Source organism: Saimiri boliviensis, chromosome 13 (genome assembly GCF_048565385.1).
Source record: "Saimiri boliviensis isolate mSaiBol1 chromosome 13, mSaiBol1.pri, whole genome shotgun sequence".
In the NCBI taxonomy this organism is placed as follows: Eukaryota; Metazoa; Chordata; class Mammalia; order Primates; family Cebidae; genus Saimiri; species Saimiri boliviensis.
The window spans coordinates 105,504,450-105,524,904 of NC_133461.1; the positions used below are offsets into that span (position 1 = coordinate 105,504,450).

Below are 20,455 nucleotides of genomic sequence, written 5' to 3' on the forward strand. Positions count from 1 at the left end.
CAAGCTATTGCCTCTTAATCCTTTAATTAGACTCTTTCAGAAGAAAGCACCATTCATGGTTATTGAAGGGAACCAAGAGCAAACAGAGACGGTGACTGACACACACACACACACACACACACACACACACACACACACGTGTGCACTTACATGAATGCATGTATTCGTATGAATATAATTAAACACTATTGCTGAAGGGCTCAGAGTTTATAAAAAATTTAGTTGTTTCTGAGAGCCATGATTTAGAACATTAAAAGGGTCCTCCTGGGAACCTCACTTGGGGGAAAGGTGGCGAGAGGGCGGGACTTGGCTGCCCATGGGCATGTCACAAGATGCACCCAGGCTCTCCGGGGTGAACTCTGCTCTGACTTCAGGCCAGAGTGTCTCCCCTGGCAGTGCCCTGACAGCTGAGTGGTCGGGAGGCCCCGGCTGGGGAGATTCATTTGAAATCTTTCTTCTTTTTCTTCCTTTTCACTGGCGTTTCTTCTGGCATAGCATCCTCTGCTATCTCTACCGGCTTTTCCAGCTTTTTCTTCCCTCTCCTCCTTTTGGGCTTCAGGGTGAAGTCTAGGCCCTCAGGCGGCTGCGCACAGTCCCCAGCATCCTGAGCAGAGGTCTCGGAACCCTGGTCCCAGCAGGGGCCTCTGAGCTGCTCCCCCGCACTCTTCTTCTGGGCCCCCCGCTCCTGGGCCCCGTCCCTCTTGGGATCTTCCTCCGTAGGCCTCTTGGCCTTAGGCTTCGGGGAACTCTTCGCGTCCTTACCTGCTGCCTCTTTGTTTCTTTTCTTCATCTTTTTTCTGTCTACCTGAGCCTCGGAAAGGTCGGGCCCTGAATCTGGGACCCGGGGCTTGTTCTTTAGTGCTGCCATCCGCTGGGCAAAGTACTCCTGGATGGTGAAGGCGCTGGTTGTCGTGCTTTCGTTCTCATCTGGAGCGGAGGAACCGGCGTCGCCCTACGGTGGGGAGAGGAGTTAAAAGGCAGGTCAGCATCAACCGTTCATCCCGCGCCGCACCCGGGAGGCACTCACACCCAGCACTTAGGAGACAAGACCAAGTGCCAGGCTCCCTTCGGCCCCTCCCTCCCGGCCGGCCTGAACTGCAGGCCTGCAGCAAGGTGGCCACGCACTCCGGCTGAGTACTAGGTGGGGTGGGAGATGACAGGCAGAAGCTAATGTCCGAAGGGAGCCGGCATCCGCCTGCACGGAATCCTGAGTAAACATCTCCCTAGAAACAAGTGTTGTGGTGACTAAGCTCCCAGAGTCTCCCATGAAAACAGAGACACTGGCGTTCCAGAGTTTGGAAGACATGGATGTCGGCTTTTGTTAGACATAGATGTCAGCTTCACGGTGGACTACGCCGGCCTCTGTGTGCCGATCTAGAAACTTAGATGCCACCTGGATAGGTTAACCGTCCATGAGGACAGGAGCCGCATTCCACCCTAGACCCTGGCTTGCCGGGGGCATCCTTTCTCCCCGAAAGGCAGAGCGTGGCCGCTTTGGCAGCTGCTCCCAAAGGGAGTGCAGAGAGAGGCTGCTCGTGTCTCAGCCTCCCCGCAGAGGCACGGGCCACCCTGGGGGCTTCTTTCCCTCTGCTGGGGATGGGGAGCAGGGAAATGCCCCATCTTTCCCCAACAAAAACTAGATACTCAGGACTGTGTCTTTGCTATTTTTAAATGTGAGGAGTTACTCACACATAATAGCTGGGATTAGGTGAGGCTTACATTTTAATTTTAAACGACTATACTGCATTGTCAGGTAATAATCTACTATAAGAAAAAAAAACATGAAAAAAAAGTTATGTCTCTAAAAGGACATTTTGCTCTAAAGCTTGGGAAGCAAGAGGCAATTCCCAAGGGGAGAATCTGGGATCAAGAACGAAATGCTGGGATCACCATTTGGGTTGAGGCTACAGTGAGGCGAGGAGACGCGCCTGTGAGGCGAGGAGCGCCTTCAGCTTGAAGACTCTGGGAAGATGATCGGAGTGAAGTCGATGTCTGCAGCAACTCTGCCCACAGACTCCGGAAGTAGCCAAGTCATTAAATAGCCAGGCTACACAGGTTCTCAGTCACCCGGCTTCTTCCTTCACACTAATTTACTCCCATAGGAAGAGTCTGGTGTTCCATGCTTTCATGGTGGGAGGGTGAGAAAAGGCTTCTGAATAAAGCAATCTCCAAAACAGGATTCTACCATTAATCTTCAACTTGACTGGCAAGGTTCTGCTTGTGCAGGCAACTGAATTACAAACCACCGATTCACAGTGGTCCTCAAAAACCAGCTCAGTGGAATCCAAGATAACATCCCATTTGCAGTTCCAGCAGAATCGGTATCATCAGGTATCATTGGACAATTGGGCCTTGAGCGGCAAGTGTCCCAGAGGGCTTTCATCAAAGGGTACAGTAAAAAAAAAAATTATGTGGTTTTGGAATTTCAAAATAGGCAGAACATGTGGAATAAGTCAACGGAGTTTTGGGAAGAAGTTTACATTTTATTTATTACTATTCAATTTGTGCTGAAATTCCATCAGGTCATTTTGAGAAAAATAAAAAATATCTGCCCCAGGAGATCCTTTTGTTCTTCAAATATTGAAAAAGATCTTCTCACGGCTCTCCTGGTGCTAGCCAACCCCAGTCTCATGAACAAGAAAGATCCTGCCTCCCAGGGAAGGGCACCCTCACAGCCACACTGGGACAGGCTAGGTGATGGTGGCTGGCTTGTTTATGCAACGGAGGTCTCACTGACAGTTTCACAGCGCTACGGGAGCCTGCAGTCTGTGGGCCACTCTTCTGGGAATGTATTTGTGAGGTTGGAACTCACATCTGAGTCGAACCCTATGACTCTTTATCTTTCTCATCTATTCATTACCAGGTGAATTCCTGATTTTAATCACAGGAACCAACTAATGATATTAACCATATTGTTTATTACCAGGAAATACAAGACCATTTTTGAGTTACTTGTTGAATTCAGTGGGTCTTTCTAACCCCAGAAATAAGTATGCTTATAACCAACTCCTGGGACGTAAGGAGTTTAATCGGCACGGGCCACTGCACAGGCTTGGCAGGGCATGGAGACAGGCCAGAGAGGGCCAGCAACCCAGTCCTGCTCCTTCGCAACAAAGTGCAGCCCACACAACGACTGGCTGGCGAGAGCTGCCTAATGCGGGGTAGCCCCACTCCCACACCACAGAAACGTGCCTATTTTAAAGGCCATGATGGACTCGAAGGATGAATTCGTTGAAAATCTGACTCCTGCAGGAGCAACGGCAGGTCTCATCTTTCATACACCAAAGTCAGAAAGTCAGTTTCACCGCAGAGATTCTCATCCTGCTTCTGCATTCTTGGCCATGGCATCACATAAAAATAAACGCATCTTTGCAAGAAAACTAACGCTTTTATATCAAAGCATTGATATAAAAGTGGTCTCTATCCAAGTAAACAAGTATTGAGAAAAACAAGTTACTTTTACGTATTTTGAAATGACAGTAACTTGCATTTTCCCACATTTCCATTAAACACACAATACAACTTCAAGAAATAAATTCTGATGTTTAAACGTGACTCTCACTGCTTCACAAATGTTGAGAATGTCTCTGTTTGCTAATGGAGCTCCAAAAACTAATGAAACAAATTGACGAGTAACCTGAAAACTTCTGGTTGCACATAAAATACTACCAAGAAATATGGTTAACGCATTATCTTGCCAAACGTGGTTTAAGCTTAGGGATTCAGGAAACCTCTCTCTTTATGAAACTCCAATGCCTGCTGTCAGCTAAAGGAGGTTTTAGCCACTAATGGGAAAAACCGTGATTACTTTTGCACCAGTGTAATAAAATAAGCGGAACTGGCCTGGTCTGTTCACAGTAAGCCTAAGGGTCCTCTAAGGGTCCTCTCTCTTCCTTAAGTGCTAATGAGTGCATCGCACATGTCAAAAACATTTGACGACTGACTTTCCCAAATGGTAAGTGGGCCTTAATTTCTATCCAGTCAGTAAGTATCTCGTGGCTTTGAACAGAGACGACTCCGGAGCACCTGTTCCCCAGTTCACAGAGCCCTAAGAGTTTAAAGCCAGGCCCATGGGAACCCTGCTCAATCACATAAGGAAGCGTCACCCAAAGTGATCAGGCCTGGGGGTCCTGCGGAAGGCAGCTATCACCAGCGTGTCAGGCACTTGACATCATGTGGCGTCTCAGCCGACTCTTGCAGCAACCTGAGGAGAGGCGTCCTCTCCACATGACAAGCAGACAGTGAGACTCCCGGCACTTAATCCACAGAAGGTCTCACAGCTGGGACACGGCAGGAGAGAGACGGCCCCAAGGCTGCCGGGCGCAAAGTCCTTGCTCCCTCAGGACCCGACTCTAGCTCCCATCTCATGGACTGCCTAGTCATCTTTCTTCCTCTGTCTTCAGAAGCCATCCCAAAACGAAAATGTGTATCCGTTGACCGCATAATCCACAGACTAAGGTCCACACTCACCTAAGCTGACTGATGCAAAAAAATAGCCACAGAAATAGTACATTCAGAAGAGAAAAACACTACATCATCTCGGTTTTCAATTTATATAAATAAAAAAAGCCTGAAGCTAGAGTTTTACAATTTATCCAACTCGCACGTACATTCACTTGAAAAAGTGTGGCTGTCTTAAAGCAGAGAGTAAAACCCAAGTCCAGGCCTTCCACCCAGGCAAGAAGCCCTCTTGGGCAGCTGCGGGACAGCCTCCACCCGGACACTTCCGATATGGAAAGGTGGCTGCTCTGGTTCTCTGCCCCAGTTTCCTCCTCAGCAACAGATAGATTCAGGTGGTTCATAGGCATACACCGTGTGCTACGGTTAGAGCTGGAGAATCTTAAGGCCATCTCTGAGGAAAAAACAAACAGTGGGGACAAAGGCAAGCTGACCCTGCCAGGTACCAGTTACAACACACCACAGTCCTCTCTGGTCCCTGAAAGACGCCTGAAGCTACACACACATGTCAACTTTTCTCAGATGTCTACAGAATTAGAGTCTGTCTGCTTCTTTTAGGATCCTCCATCTGGAGACTCTGTAGCTCCGCGCTTATCTGCGCCAGCTCCTCTGCGCTCACGGAGGACTTGCCCTTGTGTCATTCAAACGTGTACACTGAGATGGATTACCAGTAAAATGCCCAAATACAGAGGGTTCTCCATTCTTCTCAGAAGAATCTTTTGGGGCAAGGACATGAAACAGTTTGCACAGAGACCTTAGTGAGGTCCCTGGAGCAGATGTACTTTACCATAAATCCCCTAGTGAGGATCAACATGCCAGTCCAGGGATGGGCTTCAAAGGCAAGCCTTTCAGCTCGCCAGCCTTGCTCATACATCACTACTCATCTTTTTTTTTTTCTCTTTTTGAGACAGAGTTTCACTCTTGTTGGCCAGGCCGGAGTACAATGGCATGATCTTGGCTCATTTCAACCTCCAAGTGATTCTCCTGCCTCAGCCTCCAGAGTAGCTGGGATTACAGGCATGCACACCACCACGCCCGGCTAATTTTGTATTTTTAGTAGAGACGGGGTTTCTTCAAGTTGGTCAGGCTGGTCTCGAAATCCTGACCTCGGATGATCCGCCCACCTCAGCCTCCCAAACTGCTGGGATCACAGGCATGAGCCACCGCGCCCGACATCACTACTGATCTTAAGTGACAAGATGATGGAAGCTTTCTGATTTCTACATGAAGACATGGAGGTCATGCCTTAACAGTAACCCTTCAATGAACTTGGTTATCAAAGTAAACATGCAGAGCTCACCGATCATGGATTTAGCAACTGGGGTTATGAGCCCTGATGGCTATGGCCCATGATGCACAAATGCTCACTGCCACCACAGCCTGTCTGTCATCAGCCTGTGCTGGGTCAGTCTGTGACAAGAAAGCGTGGCAAGCGAGTAGTTTGACAGAACATCCTGTACCTTCTCCAAACTTTCCAGTAGGGCAGTTTTGACAAACACAAATTACGTCTCCATGTATCCCTTCAGGTACGAAGTGACTCTGTGTAACTTGTCAAGACATCGGGATTGTGAAGACCCACTATCAGCTGTGTGTGTACTTTAAACTCCAACCGAAGGGGCAGGATGAACTGACTCAGTCACTCCCTTGCTATGCTGGCTTACAGTGTTCCTGCACATCCCCGTTCACGGTCACCTGCATCCCTTTCTTGAAGATCAAGTGCAAGACTGCTTTCTTCCACAAGTCTGACCCCATGTGAGCATCCTTTCTTGTTCATTACCCGTAAGAGCAATTTGTGGCTTCTATTTTCTGTATTTGTATAATCTGCTTTATACACATCTTCCCAAGGAAACAAGTTTCTTGAGGACAGGGGCCATTTCTATTTCATTTGTATTCACACAATCCACAACCTCCCTAATGAGGAACAAGGTATGGTAAGTGCTCAAAAAAAAGCACAAAGACACCAAACCCAGCTGGACCAAAGCTGTGAAGACCTCCCACCACCACCCGCTGGCCACAGACGCTTTGTGTTTGTGATGCATGAACTCGTATGCCCATCAGGCAGGTCTAATGTGCAAAAGGGGCATGGGAGGGTAAGAAGAGAATCAGCATTTTGAGCGCAGATTCTTCCCAACCACATGAAACCACCCCCTTCTCATCAGGTACCATCTTACCTTCCTCTTGATGCAAACTGCTTCTCTAAGATATACTGCAGGGTACATCTGAGTGCTGTCTGCTGTCCTCCAGTGCCTTCCTGGCCCTTAGCAATAAATAGGAACTCAGTCCAGTGATGCATCCATCTCTCCTTCTTGCCTATCATTCCACACGTTACCATAGTCGCCTTTGAGGGGATAAGTCAATTGGAAAAAAGCAAGGTACCATGTGGTACGGGAACTGCCGTGTTCTTTCTGTGGAATTAGTTGAACACAAGCAATGCTGGCAGGGGCTGAACTGTTCTTGCTGAAGAGAAGGGAGTTCTCGGGCATGTCAGATACAAAGGTAGCTGCTCACTGGGAGAAGAACAGCATGGGATGGAAGTTCCACTAGCAGCCTCTGGTAGCAAGCTGTGAAGGTGCACCTACATTATAACTTAGCTGAAAACACAACCTGGGCAAGCTGATTCCAGGGAGTCATCGAAATGGGTTTGCCACTGAAGGCTGAGCTAGGCAGCGATTCACAGCAGTTGGTTGGAAAGCCTGCACTGAGCCACTATGGCGGGCGGCCCTGCTCTTCTCTCTGTGGCACTTCTGTGGTTTCAAGCTTTTCCTCTGTGGTTTCCACAAAACTGAAAACATTCAGTGTTCTACTGATGAACAGCTATTTTTACACTTACAAAAAGCTTTTCAAGTGTGAAATCTCATACATTTAAGACATCCATCACTCACATCTGGAATTAGGCTAAACACACAAAGTCTCGGTAATGAACAGGCTCAGGGAATTTGCCTGGGAGATGCAATTGGTTTTAGCATTATCAAGTATCACAAGAGTCAAAAACAAACATAAAATCCCACTGACTGAACACAGCTGTGACTTGAAGTGGTGTTAAGAAAGCAAAGATATAATAACAGAATGAGAACTATGCAGCAACTCAACTGGAAAATACAGAAACTGTGTGTGTGTGCACACGTGCAAACAAGTATAAGAACCTTTAGCATGTATTAGAAGCCCAATCTGAAGAGGTTCCAGAGGGTTCTCTCTAGAAGAGATTGGTGAACTTTGGCCATGGGCCTAGTTTTTAATGATTTTAAAAAAATCATTTCTAAATGGTTAGAAGGAAACAAAAGGTTATTTTATGACATGTAAACATTATATGGACTTCAAATACCAGTGTCCTTAAAGTCTTGAATTTCCTGTAAAACACCTTGTGAAAATTTGTTTTCTCTCTCATTAAAAATCTATACACAATAGGTGCTAAGTAAATAATCACGGAATAAATTTATTATAAAATCTGCTCTGCGATAGTGAATCCAGTACTGCTGACTTTTGGAAGTGGTAGGTGCTTTTAAAGGGCACACACACAATATACCTTTATATGCACGTTTGGAACTGGAGGACACTGGGCTTTGACCAAGTCCTCAACCTCCATCTCCTGCCAGCGACAGAATCCCTACCTTCCTGAACTGTGTCAGCAAACAGCAGAGAGGCTGCTAACTGCTGCCTGCTTTTCAGCAGCAAAAGACAGAAGACAAAAGTTTGGTGAAAAAGTGATCTGACATAAAAGAGAACCCTCAGCAACCCAGTAAGTACGCAGAGATACCTTTCTAACAATCATGCATCAGAACTCCACTTGGAATTCACAAACTCAGCCACACCGGACATCGGAGAAGATAATGCGAACTAGAAGGGACAGGACAGCTTGCCCTTCTCTGCGCTTTAGTACAGAAATACAAAGAATGCCAAATTCCTCACATGAAGCCCAATGCTAACAGAGCTGTTAGTTTTATGTCTTTTTCTCTTTGTTTTTCCCCCATATGCCTAATCAGCTATTTCAATTGCCACTTATTAGGAAAAGCCGACATAAACATGTTTTAAAAGGATGGTTCTCTATGGCAACAGATTCTCAAGTAACCAACATCAGGATCAACGACAAGAGTCATCCAGCCTCTGTGGAAAAAGAGGGAAAGAGACAGAGGAGCAGGCTTCTTGCCTCCCTGAAAGGTCCTCAGGTTCGGAGAGTCGCAGTGACTCGTGTGACAACGTTTCTCGACACACTGGCCATGAAGATAAATGAGGCTCCTCCAGAGCTGGAGATGATCAATGTGACATAGGCCCCGACTTCTGAGAATTATGTCTAAAAATAATCCAAATTGACGGCATTTTCTAATTCTAGGTCAACTGGTTCTCTCCCCTGCTCTCCGGAAGCAGGACAAACAGCTTTGATAAACAGCTGAGAGCCAGCACCGGCCTCTCACAGAACAGAGCAGAAGCTTCCAGAGGGTTCTGTCTCTTCCATCTTTACTCCACAAGAAGAGGTGAAAATTGCTTAAGGACCATGACAACTCAAATGCAGGCTCCTTACTATAGAAAGCACAGCAGTTACTGAAGGTTCTAGACAATCTAAAATCTATTCTAAAAAGAATAAGATATTTTTATAGAATAAAATCTTTACTTTGAAACTAGGAATAGGGTATCCATGGTTATATGGAATAATTAAGTAATCACGATTGTTTATAAAAGAAAAGTAAATTAGGTGAATACAGGTGACTAACAAAAAAAGCCTCCTATTTCAATTCTTGTAAACTACATAAGGCTAATATTTTCATATACTCTTTCTTTCACCAGAAATCAGTGCAGCAAATAAAAATACTTAAGAAATATTTTTATGAGTAAATTTGGCAAGGCTAACTCATTACATGTTTAAAAGATACTGAAATTACTAAGAATAAACAAAATTCTGAACTTAATCATGTTAAAAAAAAAGTAAATGATGGCCTGGTGTGGTGGCTCACGCCTATAATCCCAACACTTTGGGAGGCTGAGGCGGGCAGATCATGAGGCCAAGAGATCGAGACCATCCTGACCAACATGGTGAAACCCATCTCTACTAAAAATACAAAAATTAGCTGGGCATGGTGGCATGCACCTGTAGTCCCAGCTACTCGGTAGGCTGAGGCAGAAGAATTGCTTGAACCCGGGAGGGGGAGGTTGCAGTGAGCCAAGATTGTGCCACTGCCCTCCAGCCTGACACCTGGCGACAGAATGAGACTCTGTCTCAAAAAAAAAAAAAAAAAAAAAAAAAAGTAAATGATATAAAATAATACAACAGATAATATTCTTATCACAATAAAAAAGAGAATATACTGGAACAACTTATTTTTAGCATAGACAAAAACTAAACAAGAACAAACCAAGTACAAAGCCAGGAGAAACCCTAACCAGTTACACTGAGATTATAATTCCAAGGAACTCATTAAAAAAAAAAAAAATCATTACTGCTATTAAATATATAATTCTATAATAACCTCTTCTCTTAGTTTTACACAAAAATAATTTTTATTTTATAGACAAAAAAGATACTGAAAGCTTAAGTGAAAGAGTCTAAGAAAGGCTGTCTTCCTGCATGCTCAGAATCCAAAACGGTTCTTGCAGCAAAACCTGCCTTGTTTGCAACAAAGCATTACTTGCAGTCCCGAACCGACCCCAATCACCAGAAATTCAATGCCCTCCAGCATGCTGCTTCTTAAACTATCGGGGTAAAAGATGAGTTCTGTCTGTTCTGGTTTTTGTTTTTGTTTTTGTTTTTTGCCTTTAAGGATTTCCAATCCATTACATGGCAAAATTTTTATAAAGTTAAAAAAGTTACTAGACAAATGAAATTTTAAAAAGACATCTGAAGCCCAAGCCCTAATTTATAAAAATTATTGTCAAATTACTATAAAAGCTTCTAAATGCTTACTCTGAATTTCTGTCTTTATCTTGTCTACGGACATACTTTGAGTAGCACTGCTATAAAATATCAGCTACCAAAGGACAGAAAACAGGTGTTCAATTTAAGATAGCAGTGGTACCGATCTGGCTGTCGAAGATCGGACGCACAACTGACAGAATGTGTGATCTAGGCCAAGTCAAACACGATCATTTCCAAAACAGGGAAACAAGGTTCTTCAGTAACTTTTTTCAACAGTTTCTTCCCATGCCTTTCTTCAAACACACTCTTAAACAGAAGGCTAAGCTGTACGACACATCAGGGAGCTTTGGCTCAGGTGGGGTGGGGGCAACCCAAAGCTCATGTCCCTCCTCTCCCCTCATTAAGGCTCCTGGGGATCCTAGAACTCTATGGAATCCAGTTTGAAAATCAACAGCTACATTTTTAAGGTCCAATAAAATTCTGGCATTCATTATAGCACTCAGCAAAAGGAGAAGGCAAAAGCTTTTGAAGATAAAATTGGCCTTTGGTCGGAAGCACTGGCTCATACCTGTAATCCCAGCTCTTTGGGAGGCCAAGGCAGGTGGATCACCTGAGGTCAGGAGTTCAAGAGCAGCCTGGCCAACGTGGCAAAACCCTGTCTCTACCAAAAATACAAAAATTAGCCAGGCATGGTGGTGCACACCTGTAATCCCAGCTATTTAGGAGGCTGAGACAGGAGAATTGCTTGAACCCAGGAAGAGGAATTGCAGTGAGTTGAGGTCACACCACTACCCTCCAGCCTGGGTGACACAGCAGGACTCCACCTCAAAAATAATAAATAAATAAATAAATAAATAAATAAATAAATTTGGTCTTTAACATTCATTATAATTCTTAACACTGTCATTAACCTTTGAAACAACAATGGGCTGTCAGAATTGTCCAGCCAACCAATTTCTTCCAAAAATGGTAACAAAGCATCAAGACTGAGCTCCTCAATACTGCAAAGCCTCAAGTTGCAAACTGGGTCCTCCTGAGGCTCACAACGGCTGGTGACGACCTCAGGCTGCCCAGTCTTCCGGCTCTGCCTGGTGACGTCAGGAAGAGACTACGAGGAAGGGGAAGCCGGGGACGGGATAATGCTGTCCAGACCTGTCACCAGTCGCCCCCCTGCTCTCTTCAGAGCTTCACCTTCTCTGCCAACACTTCCCCCACACTGCAGCCCAAAGAAAGGTCCCCCTTCTTCCTGTTTTCATGACGTCACAGAAGGAAAATCTGGGGTAGAATGTTATTTCTGCTTTTCTGGCAACAGAGAAGGACAGAAGGAAAAATGAGCCAGTGTTTCCCTCCTCTCCTCCTGCACTAGGCCATGTGGATGTCAATTTCTTACTATCACAAAAGCTCTTAAAACCACTTGCTTCATCTGTCAACAAACAAAAAGCCAAACCTAATCCTTTCAGGCCAAACCTATGTCCTGGTGAAGCTCTAACCAAACAAAACAGCCCAGCGACTTTCAACCCTTGGGTGTGCTGGCAGGCCCTGCCCTCAGCTCACCCTCACTGCTTTCTCATTTCTTCTTTATGAGTGTCTTATTATGAAGTTATGTTTGCTGATCTACAAGACGACATAAATTTTTCCTGATACTAAAACAACTTTCAAAAAAACCATGACCCACTTTCTCCTTTCTGGCTCCTCTAGAAAGTAGAGGCAGGCCCAGGCCCCGTTTGAAGTCCTTGCTGCCGGGAGATGGCCGGTTTATGTCTCTCGTCCTAGGACAGGAAAAGGATGCACTCTCGGCCCCATGTGCGAGGGTGAGATAAGACCAGAGATTCTGTCCTCGGCGCCTTATCAGCTTTTCCTGCCACTTTCCAGAGCAGACAGCACCATGGCTGGCAGTGAGCGAAGCTAGCTGGAGGGGGGCTGTGTGTGCGAGCGGCTTGGGGACAGCAGCGAGTGAGGAAGGCAGGGTGCAGAATGAGAAAAGAAAAGAAAAGAGGTCCTTCATGTATCTTAAAATGATTTGGTCCCTTCAAAATTGCCTTTACCTTTTTAAACACATGGATTTTGCATCTCTGGGGAAACAGCAGCAACCAGGATAGACGTTTTTATGAGGACTTCCGTTCTGGTTAGAAGGAACCACCACGTTCCTTGCTTTGAGCCCTGCCCCTCGCTGCCTTGTGCGACTGGCTCCTGGGCACGTAGCACAGGACAGATCTGCTATCAGATGCTCTGTGGAATGCCGGCGGGGCCCAGGCTGCAGAGCGGGCGCCTTCCACACACACGCGAGCCTGCATGCGGGCCTCCACCTGCACACCCACCATCTTTCGGGGCCAGGACACACTTATTCACACGGGACGGTCTGCCTCACAGTGCAAAGGAACGAGGGAGGCTACAGGACACTCCTCCAAATACAGACGAATGGCATGGATGAGCTGCTTTGTGCCACAACAAATAACTTCTGAGAATCCACGGATTACACTCTTTAGAAACCCTGGTCTCTTGAGGCTGGGCTAGGGAGGGAGTGAATATAACTCCTGGAAAAGAATTCAGACTACGCAGGAAAATTTTAACTTAGTTACAGACTCATTTATAATGAACTCATGAACGTTCAGGTTAAGTATTCCTTACTTGAAATACTTGGGACCAGAAGAGTTTCAGATTTTGGATTTAGGGATATTCAACCTGCAATATCAATATCAATATACTAAATTGATATTCCAGGTTGAATATCCCTCTCTTGCTTTTGCAATTTGTTGCCGATGAAACCAAACCATTTGTCCTGTAAAGTTCTCTCATTGTTGGATTTCGCTGACTGTATCGCTGTGGTCCAGGTAAACATACTTGTCTGTCTCATGTATCTCCTGCAGGGTTCATGCGAGAGGCAGCCTTACTTTCTAATGGAGCACCTTTCCAATGCCAGCATGTTGTTTTATGAAAAACTGGGCTGGATTTATGGCCTAGTAAGTTTGGGAAACAAGCCTGTGCTATTCCTCCCTTTGATTCACAGTGCACGTCACCACCGGAGACACGTGGCGGCTGTTAAACGTCAGAGCGAACCACATTTATTTGATCTTGAAACCCTTTTTGGTAAACTCTTGCTGGTATCCCATGAAATCAGTGCTCTGCTGAACCTACTTTGAAAGGGCTATTCAAATAGACAGTTCCATTAACTGGATAAAAGGAGTAGTTCTCTTGTCAAACTTGCAGTTAAATCTCTGTTTTGCCCTAGCCTGTCCAAGAGGGTGGGCATTTGCCAAGGTATGTTTTTTGCAAAAATGACAAAAGCAGAGCGGGGAAGTGAAAAGAGGACCTGGCGCACCTGCCACTGTGGACACTGGCCTTCAGGGTGCCTCTGGGAAGAGACGTGAGCACTTTCCTAGTTATCCCATGATTGAAATGAGAATGTCTGTTCCTAAGTTTAGAGAAGTTACTCTTCCATTTTGGAATGGAGGGTAGTGAAGAAATAACATATCCTAAATGGTGCCAAGTATGGACGTATTTTCTTTGTTTACTTTGAAGGCTGCCTACAATCTGGCCATGTTTTTTTCAGGACTGTGTGTCAGCAGTGAGCCCTGCAGAGTCTGACTGTGACACGACCACTGTGAAGAAGATAGATCTTGGGAGTGAGTGAGGTTCCACTGAAAGTCTGTGCAAAGTTCCAACCACAGAACCAAGAACAAATGTATAAATAATCAAGTGAATAAAATATGGAACCCAAGTCAATGGACATAGACATATAACCAAATCAAATTCAAAAAAGCAACTTCTAAAAGCGAAATGAAACAAACTTGATTCTGCAACTAGCTGGTGAACAGCCACACAAAAAGAAATTCCAAATGACTTAAAACAGAGTAATTTAGCTGTATACACTGGATAGGAAATACGTAAAGACCAAAAGAACTGCCACACCCCCGAAACAAACCCTCTGAATCTCTCTCTCTCTCTTTTTAAATGATCACGTAATTGGCATTATCCTGTGACTATTGTGTATATAATGGGAAATAAGCTCATGACTTCTGTGATATTCTAATGTTCTTATTTCTGGAACCTATTGATTCCAGGAATCTTACTGTGGGTAAGTAAAGATAAAAGATGAATGGGGTTAAGTCCTTGTGGTCCTACATCTAAATTGGCAATATGACTATAAACTCAGGATACATTTTTATGATTAAAAAATTACAGCTGTATACCTGTAACAAGGCCTACAAATGAAGACCAATCTAGAAATAAGTGAACAACCCCAAAGCCTAGACTGTGTCTCTAAATATCATTTACCACAAAAAAGGAATCAGGGAGAAATGGATGACTCCAAGCGCAGGGCAGCAAACGTACACAGAGGGCCTGGAAACTCTTATACCAGATTGGAAGGAAGCTATCAAATACCACTTAGGGTCATGTCAACAGTACTCAGGTCATTATCTGTGTATATAAATGCCACGGATTTCTGTATGTTCATCATGTATCCTGCAACTTTACTGCATTCATTTATCAGTTCTGACAGTTTTCTGGTAGTCTTTGGGGTTTTCTACATGTAGGATCAGGTCATCTGCAAACAGAGATAATTTTAACTTCTCCTTTTCAATTTAGAGATCTTTTATTTCTTTTTCTCATCTGACTGCTCTTGATAGTACTTCCAGTACTATGTTGAACAGAAATGGAGGGAATGGGCATCCCTGTCTTATAACAGATCTTAGAGGGAATGCTTTCACCTTCCCCGCCGTCCCCACTGGTTATGACACTAGAGATACGTTTTTCGTAGATGGCCTTTATTTCGTTGAGAAATTTTCTTTCTATAACTAAACTGTTCAGAGTTTTTATCAAGAAAGGATGCTGAATGCTTTTTCTGTGTTAACAGAGACGATCATATGGTTTTCTCTTTCTGTTAATATGATGCTTTACTTTGACTAACTTACACCATTAAACCAGCCTTGCACACCAAGGAAAACTCCCGAACAAATAAAAACCTAGCCGAAACAGAAAAAAAAAAAAAAAACCATTTATGATAGCATTAAAAAAAAATCAAAATACTTAGGGATAAATTTAACAGGAGGTAAAAAGATCTGTACACTGAAAACTGTAAAACACTGATGAACAAAAAAGGACACAGATAAATGGAAAGATATTCCATGCTCATGAGTTAAAATATTATTAAAATGTCCATATTACCCAAAACAATATACAGATTCAATGTAATCTGTCAAGATCCCGATAGCATTCGTAACAGAAATAGAAAAAACAATCCTAAAATCCACATGGAAACACAAAAGACCTCAAATAACCAAAGTAATTTTCAGAAAGAAAAATAAAGCTGGAGACACCACACTTCCTGATCTAAAATTATAGTACAAGCTACAGTAATTAAAACAGTATGGTACTGGCATAAAAAACAGACACATAGCCCAGTGGAAGAGGACAGAGAGCTGAAATAAATCTAAACATTCACAGTCAACTAATTTTTGACAAGGGCATGAAGAAGATATAATGGGGAAAGGATAGTCTCTCCAATAAATAGTGCTGGAAAAATTGGGTTTCCCATGTAAAAGAATAAAATTGGACCTTATCTTACAACATACACAAAAATCAACTCTAAATGGATTAAAGATCTAAACATAGGACCTGAAACCATAAAATTACCAGAAGAAAACACAGGAGAAAAGTTCCCTGACACTGCTTTTGGCAATGATGTTGTGGGTATCACACCAAAAGCTCAGGCTACAAAAGCAAAACTACGTAAACAGGACTACATCAAACTACAAAGCTTCCTCACAGCAGAGAAACAGTCAGCAAAATGAAAAGGCAACCCAGAATTAGGAAAAAATACTTGCAGACCATGTATCTGACATAAAGTTAGTATCTAAAACTTAAAAAGAACTCAGGCAACTCAATAGCAAGAAAACATATAACCAGATTAAAAAGTGGGCTAAGGACTTGGGCAGGCATTTTGCAAAAGATGACATAGAAATGACCAAAACATGTTCAACATCACTAACCATCAAGGAAATGCAAATCAAAATCACCGTGAGATAACATCCTACACCCATTAGGAGAGTTATTATCAAAAAGATAAGAGATAGTAAGTGTTGGCAAGAGTTAGAGAAACAGGAACCCTTGTACACTGCTGGTGGGAATGCAGACTGGCATGCCCATCACAGAAAACAGTGTGGAGATTCCCAAAGGAATTAAACATAGAACTACCGTATGGCCCAGCCACCCCTCTTCTGGAGACATACCCAAAGCAAATCAAATCACCTTGTAAGATAGCTTCGCTCCCATGTTCACTGCAGTAGTTTGCATAAAAGCCAAGAAATGGAAGCATCCTAAGTGTCTGTCCACGGAAGAATGGATAAAGACACTGTGGTGTATGTATATGTATACAACAGAATATAATCCAGCCTTTAAAAAGGAGACCTAGAGGACACTATGCTAAGTGAAATAAACCAGACAGGAAAGAAACATATGGCATGACCTCACTGATAGGATGGAATCTTAAAAAAAAAAAACAACAAAAAATGAATATACAGAAATAGAGGGTAAGATAGATAAAACAGTGGTTACTGGAGCAGGGTGGGGATGGAAATGGGGAGACGTAGTTCAAAGGACGCAAAGTCGCAGGTGTGCAGGTCCCCACGCCATACCTTAGATTTCTGGACTTCAGATCTGAGGTATGGTGTGGGGACTGTAGTTAATGAGAGTGTACTCTGTTAGGAGCTTCACTAAATGAGATTATAGCTGCTCTTGCCATGAAGGGAAAAATGGGTAACTATGTTACTTCATATGTGTAACTCAACATGTTGTACAACCTAAATATACTCGATACCAAAATTTTTTTTTTTAAGTACTCAGAGACGGGGCGCAGTGGCTCACATCTGTAATTCTAGCGCTTTGGGAGGCCGAGGCAGGCAGATTATCTGAGGTTGGGAGTTTGAGATCAACCCGGCCAACATGGTGAAACCACCATCTCTACTAAAAATACAAAACTTAGCCGGGTGTGGTGGCTCACACCTGTAATCCCAGTCACTCGGGAGGCTGAGGCAGGAGAATTGCTTGAACCCGTGAGGTGAAGGCTGCAACGAGCCAAGACAATATCACTGTACTCCAGCCCGGGCGACAGAGCAAGACTCTATATCAGGGAAAAAAACAGAGACAAGACTCAGGAGCCGGGTTCCCATTGGGTAGAAATGGAAAATTTGATCACCAATAAAGATAATCACTGCAATACACTGAAACATCAAACATTTCAATTCACGAGCAATACAAAAAAGGAAAACCTTCCAGTCACCTTTGGAGAATGCTAGCGCAGCTCCTCATTTGGAAATTGCTAAAGGACATAAATATTTATTCTTTCCCATATAAGCTGTTCCTCAGAGTAATCTACTAAGAGGGGAAAATATACATTCCAAATTTCATTCTAAAAATGAAACAGGAGCAGAAAGAAATAAGGAGGGAGACTCCATAGACTGAAAGACATTTAAAAGATATATCAACTAACTGTTTTATGTGACCCTTATTTGAATCTTAATTCAATGAAAACCTAAAGAAAATTCAAATTTATGACATTTATGAACAATTGAACTTTGAACACTTACTAATAGTACACAATGACTATCCATTTTTAGAGTATAATGGCGTTGGAGTTATACATTTTAAAAAAGAATCACTTAACCTTTAGAGATAAATACTCGAGTACTAAAACACCTGTGGATGAAATATTGATTTCTGGGATGGATCTGTTTCAAAGTAACAAAGAAAAGAGACATGTCTGGAGCACTTACAGACTAGCCATCAGTGTGTCTGCTATTCCCCCAGAGGACCTGGGCTTTGTAGATACGGACTTTTTTCCTCTCTGGAAAGCCTCTGAACCTGCCAGCTATTGCTCCTTCGAGACACTTGCAAAGGTTATCTTTCTTGATCTCCGCAGGCTGAATCCAGTGCTGCATTGCATATGCCCCAGTCCTCCAGTGCAACACTCAACGCCTTTGCTCCGGTTGACTGTGAATGTCCCAGACTTCCCGACTAGATTGTGAATAGGGATTATGCCTTATTCATTTAATCGTCTGTCATGCAATCATGCTACTGGATGGCAAGACAAACATCTGAGTTAAGGAGGAAAAGGAACTGGAGGGGAGAGGGAACCAGATAGGAAGACAACGATTGAAGTACTATTACTTAGAAGAACTATGAAACAATGAGATGTTACCCTGAAGGGAGTCATTCTAAGACTATATATAGCCTTGTGTAAAGGCACTGAGTCAATTCAAGCCTAATCCCAGAATTTTAAAACATAAATGACTACCAGGAGGCTGTTTATGGCTCACTTATAACTTCAACTCAAAGGCAGTTGATTGTATTCACTAATTTTAAGAAGGCTCCTCCAGGGTATGAGCCTAACAGTGGTAAAGCTTTGTAAGAATCCCTATAAGGAGTCTAAAATGAACTGTGTCCAGTGATGGTTATGTGTCATGCATCGTGACTAATCCAATGTAGAGTACCTGAGGTCCATTAAAAAAACAAAATAATACAACAGTCAGGCTTCCGCCTGTATAGTAACACACAGATTTCCACAGCAGAGAGGATAAGGGGGATCAGAGTGAGGAGGCTAATCTAGAACAAAATGATTTAACTAAATGAGTAATGTCACTGTTTAACTTTATAAAGCACATCATACATTTTAGAAGTTTTATAAGTAAGCCTCCCTTAGGATCACAAAGTAAGCAGGCACACAAATCCGATCTGCAGCTTTAACAATTTGGGAATAAGAATTGGATGCATTATTTTAAAGCTGATGCTCTATTTACAAGTTTCAGTGCTACCTAGAAATAAAAGAAAACTAACAGCACTGATTGCCAGCGTCTACTCAACAATTTCCTGTAAAATCTACTTTCCTTTTAGAAAGGGTGCTGACATGAAATGTTCAGATTTACTTAGGTAAAGTAGCTTTCCTAGGTCAGCTTTTCTGTTTCCAGAAGAAGAAACCTCACAAAATCTAGTTTACTGAAAGGCATAAAATAAGCATCCGTTAAAAAGCTACTTGGAGTTCAGGCCCACAAAATGCTTCGAAATCAGCCAGGTAAAACTTAAAACCTCCAGTCAGAATGAGAATTACAGGAACCTGGACTCGAGTCAGGGGACAGAGGTGGCTGGAGGCAGGATGGCATTAATGCTACTACTTTGCTTAAAACAAGCCTTTATGATGCAGAAACGATAAACTTGTCAAAGAACAACAGATGACAAATCAAAGACTAAAGCATTTCAGCCTTGTGCTCCTTGGCAGAGACTGCCCGCTGTTCGAAGAAATACAAACTCCTAGAGGCTCAGGCGGCTTCAGGTAAGAATTCACAGAACCTTGAGAAACAGAAAAACCTACAAGTACTCTGATCCCTAATAAACATAAAGAGTCATATCATTTACGTCTTACCAAGAAAAAAAAAACTTCTTTTTAGAAAACTCCCATAAAGTTTTAAGCTAGTTCAAGACTGTGTTTTAAACAGAAATTCTGCTTGCTACAAAGTAATTCCAATGGAATTATATAAAATTACAATTTAATGACAGATAAGCATCAAGAGATATTCTAAACTACACTTAGCACCATTAGGGAAATCTTACTAACTTCAGGCTAAGTTTAAGCTGCTTCTTGCATTATTCTATGGAAGGATTGGCCTAGAATATTAACCCATCAGAATCTTATTTTAATACTTTAAAACCACTCTAGGAAAGACAAGTTTCTTAGTCTCCATCCAATCATGATTCGGTGATAAATTATCCAAATGACTTAATTACAAACAGTTTGAATTACAAAGAACCCCTAAGGCACAGGAAAATTTAAATTACTATTAAAAAAACACTTTCAGGTAGCTTCAAGCAATAGAGTAACACTCACTTATACAAATATTTGCTGTACTAATTATGATTAGTTCTTATTATAGCAATCCCACTGGGACAGTTTGAATAAGCTGGGGTTGAAGCTGTTTTTTCCTCTAGAACAAAAGTTCTTAAACCGCAAACTCAAATAAGAAAGAAGAACTTGAATACACATGCTTTTCACAACATTGAACCAACTCGTGTTGAAAGATCAATTTTTAAGTACTCAGTGTGTGGAAGTCTGTTGCTTGTGTATGTATACCTACACATATATGTGGACAGCACCTCCCTCCC

The 20,455-nt window shown here is 43.1% G+C and overlaps 1 protein-coding gene across 2 annotated transcripts in view; it reads right to left on the reverse strand.

Moving 5' to 3' along the window:
• Positions 1–200: 200 nt before the first annotated feature.
• Positions 201–20,455, reverse strand: part of PINX1 (PIN2 (TERF1) interacting telomerase inhibitor 1) — a 75,930-nt gene continuing 55,675 nt past the window's right edge. For both annotated transcript variants that reach the window (XM_010332064.3, XM_074384160.1), the window contains exon 7: positions 201–952. In XM_010332064.3, coding sequence (XP_010330366.3) covers positions 440–952 — 513 coding nt within the window. In that variant the 3' untranslated portion in view covers positions 201–439. The remainder of the gene's footprint in view (positions 953–20,455) is intronic.